General features: G+C 38.0%; 1 protein-coding gene across 1 annotated transcript in view; it reads left to right on the top strand.

Moving 5' to 3' along the window:
* The first annotated feature begins 232 nt into the window (after positions 1-232).
* Positions 233-9,072, top strand: part of TCP11L2 (t-complex 11, testis-specific-like 2) — a 9,182-nt gene continuing 342 nt past the window's right edge. The window contains exons 1-9 of the mRNA XM_009885554.1: positions 233-368; positions 1,654-1,789; positions 2,711-2,831; positions 3,558-3,778; positions 4,744-4,880; positions 5,910-6,097; positions 7,508-7,689; positions 8,429-8,605; positions 8,713-8,788. Coding sequence (XP_009883856.1) covers positions 233-368; positions 1,654-1,789; positions 2,711-2,831; positions 3,558-3,778; positions 4,744-4,880; positions 5,910-6,097; positions 7,508-7,689; positions 8,429-8,605; positions 8,713-8,788 — 1,374 coding nt within the window. The remainder of the gene's footprint in view (positions 369-1,653; positions 1,790-2,710; positions 2,832-3,557; positions 3,779-4,743; positions 4,881-5,909; positions 6,098-7,507; positions 7,690-8,428; positions 8,606-8,712; positions 8,789-9,072) is intronic.

Below are 9,072 nucleotides of genomic sequence, written 5' to 3'. Positions count from 1 at the left end.
AGAGAGTACAAAACTTTCTTGCGGAACAGGTGTGGTTTGTTAATAGCTGTATGATTCTGCATGTCAAGCCAGATCCTTTCTGTAACAGAACGACTTGTTCTTCATTTACAATATAATGATTGGTATCTGACTTCTGAGAAATGAACAAAACAAAAAAAAAAGGTGCTGGTTTTATGGGAAGTGTATTTGTCTTTCCAGGTCTTGCTTACTGTAGCAGCTAAAGCGAATCAGAATGCCTCTCAACGATGACCAGAACAGTGATTCAGATTCTTCACGCCTCTCTGAAAGCACAGCTTCTTCTAGCGACTCTGAATATTCAAGACAGAGCTTTAACAGTGATTCTTCAAGCAAACCCAGTTCCCCAGCGTGTAAGCCTATTTCAACCTTACCTGCATTGTGCATAGACAGATAAGGCTAACTTATCTCGTTTCTCTTTGCTGTCATGGGTAGAACCTGGGATTCTGAATCTCTGTTTAAGAGTATTAAGAGAAAGGCATGGCTTTCTCTCTGCTATGAAGCAGCGCATCTCCTTGTGTGTGGAACACCACCAGCAGCTGTATCCGTGGGGGTCTCCCTGTGCACTCCTTCCCTTCAGAAAGTGTAAGAAAAGTGTGCCACCATGGACATCCTAATCTTGATGTTGCTAGCAGTCTCCCACTCAAGTAGATATGGCTTTGTGCAAAGAGTGTGTTTCTTCTGTTTGCTCCATACACTTAAAGATTAAATCTGTAACTTACAGATTTATAATTCTACATGAAGTTACATGAAATTAATTTTACTTTTTTTTCTTTCATAAATATTAGGATAAAATAGAAAACACACATTTGCACAAGGAAGGTATTTTGAGTAATGATAAATAAAACCTTGACTAAGATGTGCTTCATGTTTGTGTCTGTAAGCATTCTCAGACCATGCATACTTTTTAGTACCTATGTAAGTGAAGTCGTACATTAAAACAAGCTTGTTAGTGGAGCTGCAATTAGCAGCTGTCTCTTTGTCTTTATTACCAGTCTTCAAAGATTTAATTCCAAATGCTAAATTAAATGACAGAATTTGTGGATTTAGAAACTTTGGGAATTTACTCTTGCTTTCCAATGTAGAGTTTCTATTATGTTGTTAATATCTGTTATGATGTTAATACTCATTTGTAAAAAGGGACTGTAACTTATAATGCATCTGCAATGAAACATAAGTGGGGGGTTCTCAAGTCAGTAACTTCAGAACTTTCTCTACAGGCAATAAAACCACAATAAACCCATTATGTGCTCAGAATTATAATGGACATCTGGTATCTGCTATTGCCCATGCTTTTGGTCTGGAGAATTTTACAGAACAGTCAATAGGAAATCTGTGGAATGCAAGATCCTGTTTTAAAGGAAAAAAAAAAAAGATATCTTAGCTAAAATGCAGAAATACTAAATTGCTTTTCAAAGTGTTATGAGGCTTGTGTGGTGTTACTCACACACACACCCCTGATAAGCTGGGAGTTTCCTGAGTTAGTGTCTTAAGAAGATATAAAGACCTGGTAATCCTAGGTTGTTTCTTCTAGAGTATTAGAGTCCAATTAGGAAGCAGTAAAATTTTAAATTTTAATATTTTCAATTGCACTATCAACTATAGATATTTGGCTTGAATTGATCTTGTTTGTTCCAGCAGCAAGCCCTCCCAAGGTTATTACGTTTGATGAACTGATGGCAGCTGCAAAAAATTTGACAGACTTGACTCTAGCTCATGAAATTGCTGTAAATGCAAATTTTTGCATAAAACATGAAGACTTCCCGCAGAACAGGTAAGAGCCTGAATTTTGCAAAAAGCAGCACTGGGGTTGGGAAGAGAGGAGAAATGAATGGAGCAGCAAATGAAAAGAAAAAAACCCCAAACCAAAACATCTTGGAAGGCTACAGATTTTTATCCTGCACCTCCAGGAGTCAGTGTCAAAGCTGTCTTGCTTGGAACAAGTGTTGCAGTCCAGCTGAGTTTATATACTGTCTTGGAGCATGTTGCTCTGTCTTATGTCATGTGGAAGATAAAAGGCTAATTCAACATGAATGCGCATAGTGGAGGTAGATATCAGTCTGTTCTGTGTGGTTCCAAACCCTGTGGAAACATTGAAATGGTGGCCTTCTATACAGTTGTATGTAGTAGCTTATTGGTGCCATAAAAAGATAGAGCTCATCATGAACATAGCTCTAAACAGATGCAAAAATACCTGGCGATACAGAGGAAGTGAGAAGTAACTTCCCTAATGTAGATAGCTAAAATGTTCTTGCTTACAGACATGTCTAACTTAAAAATGACCCTGGTCTTACATCGAGAAAATTTACGTAAAATAACAAACAGGCTTTTGCACAAGGCCCTTAACTGATAATTACTTATATAACAGAATAGTTTTTGAGACGGCTCAGTACATAATGTACCAGGTTAGGACAATGAATACAAATTCAGTAAGGAAAAAGGAAAGGTAATATCTCTTTACCTGCATCTGAATTGCCAGCACCACTTTATAAAATACAGGTGTTTTAGGACTTACCAGTCTAGACCACATTTTGGGAGCTGATCATCCACAGCCAAAGAAAGGTATAGTTGCAGGTCTCGATAGCTGGTGAGGTGTTCTGTGTTTCCCAACAAGTGATCAGGCTCATCTAACGCTTCTACCAAGGATGATAGCTAGTTGGGTGTTTTTTCTGTATCTAATTGACTTGCTCCACAGCTTTGCAGGCACAGTGAAACAAATTGTACACAAGGCATTTTGGGATCATTTGGAATCAGAACTGAACGAAGATCCTCCAGAATATGAACATGCTATCAAGCTCTTTGAGGAAATTAAGGAGGTAATGTTCTTCCTCCTTTGTGCTCCAGTATTGTTTTGTCAGCTTAGGCCTAAGAGTCTCTTATTTCACTAAAGGGTCTGCTAACTCAGTCAAGCCAACACCTTCAAGTTCTTTTTCCGAAGGTGAAACCATGATTATTCAGAACTGCAAATAGGTGTCTATTTATAGTATATTGATCATGAATATGTCCATGAATGCGCAGTGGCATATCCACTCAGCTTTCATTGCACGAGTCAATGCTCTTAGTCAGCTCTTTTCTCAAAACTTCACATCTCTACTAGCCTCTTTCCAGCAACATACTGTGAACTTGGGCCATGAAAAGGAGTATAAACATGACTGCACCTGCCCAAATAGACTTTATTGTTTATGATCATTGCACAAGGGAGTGTACAAATGTTCAATCCTGGCACAATACTAAGTCTTTCAAAGTTTTAAGTTAGTAAATGTTTGTTTTACAGGGCAGCCTCCCAGTTTTTGAAAGAGTCTCATTGTTGACATGCTTTCTGTTTTACTAGCTTCGAGCATTTTTGTAGAACTGTACTGTGATCCTTTTAACAGTCCTTCTCCTGCTACCTTAGATAATGTTCAGTCTTAATGTGTCCTGTTATAACTGATCAGCTAAATACACTTATTGACATGAATATTAAAATCTTAATTCAGTGTGTTTACTAAGTGATATGGTTTTTATTGATAAGCTTTTCCTCTTTTTTTTCCCCCTTGCTTTAGATTCTTCTTTCCTTCCTGACTCCTGGAGCAAATAGGATTCAAAATCAAATTTGTGAAGTTCTAGATACAGATCTTATAAGACAGCAGGCGGAACATAATGCTGTTGATATTCATGGGCTAGCTAACTATATCATCAACACTATGGGAAAGTTATGTGCTCCAATAAGAGACAACGATATAAAACAGTTAAAAGCAACTGACAATATTGTAGAATTACTGAGGTTGGTATTTCGGTGTGTTTTTAGAGGAGAAACCTCTTCTCAGAAAGAGTGCTGGGCAGTGGAAGAGGGGAGTAAAGTCTTAAAAAGAAGTCTCAAATTGTGTCAGTTTATGTAACACCTGTTTTTCAACTATAGGAAAACTTACTTTTATACAGAAGGGGAGGATTTTTATTAAAGGGCAGTAGCTATGACACACTGTGACCAGAATATTATGTGTATCTTAACTTTTTAATGAAATGGGTAGAATGCCTAGCTCTGAATATCTAAGCTACTGAACAACAACAACAAAAAAACACTTTTGCAATAATCTGTGTTTCGGAGACTGATTTTTTTCAGTCTTGTTCATCCTTACAAAATTTAAGCAGCATATTCGTACTGTTCCTTCTTGAACTGTTTATTGCATGCTTCCTCTAGGAGGCCAAACTTTGGCTTTAAAATCTCTTTCATAAAGATCTTATTACTTGAACTTGAGTAGAACACTTGCATAAAAGAGCAGAAATCAGTTTACTGCTCCTTAGGTACACTGACATATTAAGAGTAAATGGTATTTGTTCTACTGTTTTCTTGCAACTTGGATCATATACAGGGACCCAAGCAACTGCATCAGAAGGGTTGTTTCTCTTGGTGCAATTAAAGTGATGAAAAATTAAAATCTGTTTGTTTAGGCTGAAATGTACCAATTAATACAGTTCTTGAAAACCCATCTCTTCCTGTTACAGGGTTGCATTGCAGCATTTAGTGATGTTACATATTTGTCCTGTTCTCTAACTTACACCAAGTCTTATACACAATACTCCTTTGAGTATCCTGGAAGATAGGTAACATATCTGTTATGCTGAAATACCAATGAAGGAGTGTACTTCTCCCAGGATTGAAATTAAAGTGCTATTATAGGTGTACCTCACTGGTGCTGGTTAAAAACAATAGACTATTGTAACTGTCAAATTTTAAACTCCTCCTTTCAGACAAATATTCCGTGTTTTGGACCTGATGAAAGTGGATATGGCTAATTACACAATTCAAAACCTTAGGCCATACCTTCAGCGTAATTTGGTGGACTACGAAAGAACAAAATTCCAGGAAATCCTTGAAGAAACACCAAGTAGGTATCAGGCTATATTTAATTTAAACCTTTCTTTAAAAAGAGGGCTATTTAAAGACATGCTGTAAAATCTACCAGTTGCAGTTAATTTGGAGGAAAATGTCAGTTTCTTGTCTGGATCTAATGCAAAAAATCTTTGACAAGCAAGCTACCAATGGGCAATTGCTTTAGTTGCTGTAAAGTTTGTTTATCTGTAATCTGGGCAGCTTTCAGACAAACTTTTATTTGCTAAATTGGTTGGTGTCTGAAAAATAAACAAACAACAGCTCTTACTGTCTGGAGGCAGAAGGCGTACATACTGAAAGATGAGGCTTTATCATTTTTCTATGCAGCAAGTTTGTTGTTAGTCTGAAGTGAACATGTAAAACCATTTAGTGTGCCCGAAAGTTGGAAGGGACAGGATCATTTTTTTTTTTAATAAAAGGCAGGCTTTGAGGAAAATTTCTTGGGTGATGTAAAGACAACTTGATCCACTGTTACAGGTTTTGTGTAATGTGGCTAAACAGTCTTCAGGAAAATAGGTTTTCCAAGAAGAAGTAAACTTACTAACATCTGGAGCAGGGACTTCTAAAATGGGAACTTTGAGCCACTGATACAGCCTGCCGTGTTTATATATGCAGCATGTAAAAAGAACTCTTTAAAAACATTTCATTTGTTGTTAATACAGTTTATCTCCCCTCACCTCTACTTCCCACTCCTATGCCCCAACCATTAAGTGGCCTCCCTGAAAAAGGGGAAAAAAATGCTTTGGGAATTTGAGGCTTTTCTACCCAGAAGTCTTGGGTGAAGCCTAACAATTTGGTTTTGGGTTTGTATGTGCTAGCTAGAATATTAAGGTGACCAGTAGAACATGATCAGTGGGGAAAAAAGTGAGGGAGAGAATTTATGTGTGTGAAGACTCAGCTGTCCACTGTGTTTGTTTAGACTTCAGAAGTTCAATGCTCTTGTTCATGTGTACAGCTCTCTTCTTCAAACTAGTGCTTACTTTGATGAAAGCATGCAGTAAATCTGTGGATTTGCAATGCTTAGGTGCCCTGGATCTCACAACAGAATGGATAAAGGAATCAATAGAAGATGAATTGTCATCTGTTTCTGATGAATCTTCGTCATCCCCTGGTGCTGATAGTAGTTCCAAACGAATTATTAGTCCTACCCTGGTGCTAAACAACGGCTACTTGAAACTGTTACAATGGGATTATCACAAAACAATTCCAGAGGTAAGAAGTGTATTTCAGTGTATTCAGATTTCTAGCTACAGGAAAACATTGTTTAGTATAATAATCCTGCTATTGATGACAATAGGAGAAGTATTCTCTTGCACTTCCTAAATTTCTGAATAGTAAATTTGGAATTTGGAAAGTATATGCTAGTCTAGTTTCTGAAATATGAGATGGGCAAGTCAACAGCTAGAAAAGAACAAGGTAAAGGTTGTTTTCCCTCTATCCAGTTGTAGCTCACCAGCTCCACCCTAAGAGCAGTCTTGGCCGTAGTCAAAGGCTGGGCCTTGTACTGGCAGCACTTGGCTTTCTGTATCTTTGAGAGAACTGACCGTAGCATCCAGTTTTCCTAACAGCAGCAGGAACTGGTGGGATCATTCTTGCTTTGGAACAGAATCAGTAAAAACTCGAAGCCCTCTAGAGTAGATATTCACCCTTTCTCAGTGCATATTGCTCAAATGCATACTGCATCAAGAATCAGTGTTCAGTTTTTCCCTCGAACTCCTGACTACTGACCTCTGCAACTTTCTGTAAAGCCAATTTGAAGTTGGCCATCAGTCAGGGCTAAAATTAGCATCCGCAGTGAGCACCTTAGCTATACTTAGTGTGGCCTGGAAGACAATTTGCTAAATACGTGGGGATGTTCTTAGTGCTCTCGGTCAGTGGATGGAAGAGAAACTGCCTTACTCTCACCTTCCTTTGAACGGTTTTGAAGAAGAGCTACACACTGGTATCCTCCTGTGGATCTGATTTGTCATACTATGACATTACTATGAAACAGTTTGATGTTAATGCCCCTGTGCTTCTCAATGGAGGGATTTGGTTAGATGAACTCTTTATAACCTAAAATAAGTCACTGCAGCTACATCTTGCTGTGGGAATTACTTACATTCTTGGTATGATCAACTGGCTTTTTGCCTGTAAGCAGGTTTTGTATCACTTGCAGAACTTGCTCTGGTAGTTGAACTGGTCGTTGTCACGTGCGATTGTTCATCACTGTCCACCAGTTACAGATTATAATACTTTTCAGAGGACAGCTGAATCCAGAAGACTATTCTGTCTGTAACCTTGATCACTACAATGTCCTCTGGATCCCCTGAGAATTCCACATCATGGGCTGAATTGTTAGTCACAGGTATCTGTCAGCAGTGATGAGGAATAAGATGCAACGTCCTCAGTTTCCTCTGCACTGAAGGCATTACCTTTCTTCCCACTACAGCCTTACTTCTGGTACTTATACAGAATGCCAGTTTGTGCAATACTACGTATTCAGGGTATTTCAGCTGCTGTCTCTTCTGAATTTGCATATTTGTGATTAAAAATATTAATGTTTCATGACTACATCCTATATCTGTCCTTTTCCCTACCTTTCTCCGTATTCCTAAATTAGTATTATTGTTTCGATTCCAGACTCTAATAACAGATGAAGTTCGTCTTCAGGAGTTGAGAGAAAAGCTCAATCAATTAAAAATCATAGCTTGTGTTTGTCTCATAACAAACAATATGGTGGGTGCAGCAATTGTAGATGTGCCTGATTTTGCTGACCAACTGAAAAGGATCTCTATTCCTCTTCTTGAAGGCATGAACAAGAAGTAAGGCCTTGTTTTTATCACTCTTCATGTTGTTTTTTTTTTTTAACAGGAAATACCAAGTGGATCTGAAAATCCTTGGAAACAATTCAACTGTCATAGCCAGTGCTTGTTAATAATGGGAAGATACCGAATTTTAATAGTCTCTATGTTCCCTTTATAATATAAGTCCACTGTATGTTAGGCATGTTTTCAAAGTTAAGTTTTTTAATCTTGATGTTAGTCTACAGAATTTGGAGCCTACTACTAAAGTTTATTCATATGCTCCTAATACTGGAGAGACTATGGCAATACATTGACTGAATTGTCTTGGCAGTTGCTTCAGACTTGTTGTAGGTAGTTTAAGCCATTTGCCTGCCTATTTGTGCTGCCGCTTGCACTACAAGCAAGTCCGATGTGATCTGAAAGAGGGTCTCATTAAATAGTTCTCCATTCTGCTTTTTCTCATGAAACGTGGCCCAGGATAAGCATAAGGGCAAAATGAACTGGTGTCACTGCTGTACCCTTCAAATTATTTTTCCCGTTTGAATCACAATTAGGTCCTTATTTTATCTTCCACGTGGAGACTTGTCCTGTGTCTATAGATGTACAAAAATACGCAAAAGCAAAAGATAACTTTTCTAAATGGTCTCATTGCAGAGAGCAGGTAGAAAATAAAAGGGAAAACAGACAGGTGAGGTCATCTTACAACCTATGCTACAGAAACTGCAAAATTTAATGCTTTTCTAATTCTGTCTTCCAGAACTTTCGATTTGAAGGAGGCTTTGAATGCTATTGGTGTCCAGATTTGCAGCAAAGTGAACAGGTCTCTAGCTGAAAGAGGTCTTCCCACTCTTAGTGAAGAAATGCAAAGTAATTTAATGGGTCAAATTGCTCATATTGTTGAGGACAACAATCCTGTCAGTTCCTTGATTGGTTAGTAAGATAATACATAATTCTCTTATTGTGTGTACCTGTATATAAACTTACTCCCAGCAAGCTTAATCAGCTGTCTAACTATTTTTTAAAAGCACTTTTTTACTGCAGTAAAATACCGGGTCAACTAAGAGTAAGGAAATGTTGTTTACCTATAGATGGTGTTCTTGATACACTGCAGAGCATGGTTAGTCACCGTGAGAAATAATTTAAAAAGTGTCTGTACAAACAAGCCTAGAGATGCTAGTATTTTGGAAAAGAATTTAAAAAAAATGAGTGCTATTCAGTCTCCCTTCTGTCAGTTCTGGGTTTAAACCTAGTGGTTTCTTTCTCTGAGTCTACTTCTTATTAGGTAATGGAACTTGTTGCAGTGGGTTTATGCTGTGTCCACCTTGCAGGAGCCAACTTTAAGAAGCTTTCAGTATTGTTGCCCACTACAACGTGGGCTTGGGACAGAGTTGTTACCTACAT

This window comes from Charadrius vociferus, unplaced genomic scaffold (genome assembly GCF_000708025.1).
Source record: "Charadrius vociferus isolate BGI_N301 unplaced genomic scaffold, ASM70802v2 scaffold865, whole genome shotgun sequence".
Lineage (NCBI taxonomy): Eukaryota > Metazoa > Chordata > Aves > Charadriiformes > Charadriidae > Charadrius > Charadrius vociferus.
The sequence above is the reverse complement of the archived record's forward strand: the minus strand, read 5'-3'. Positions and strand labels throughout refer to the sequence as shown.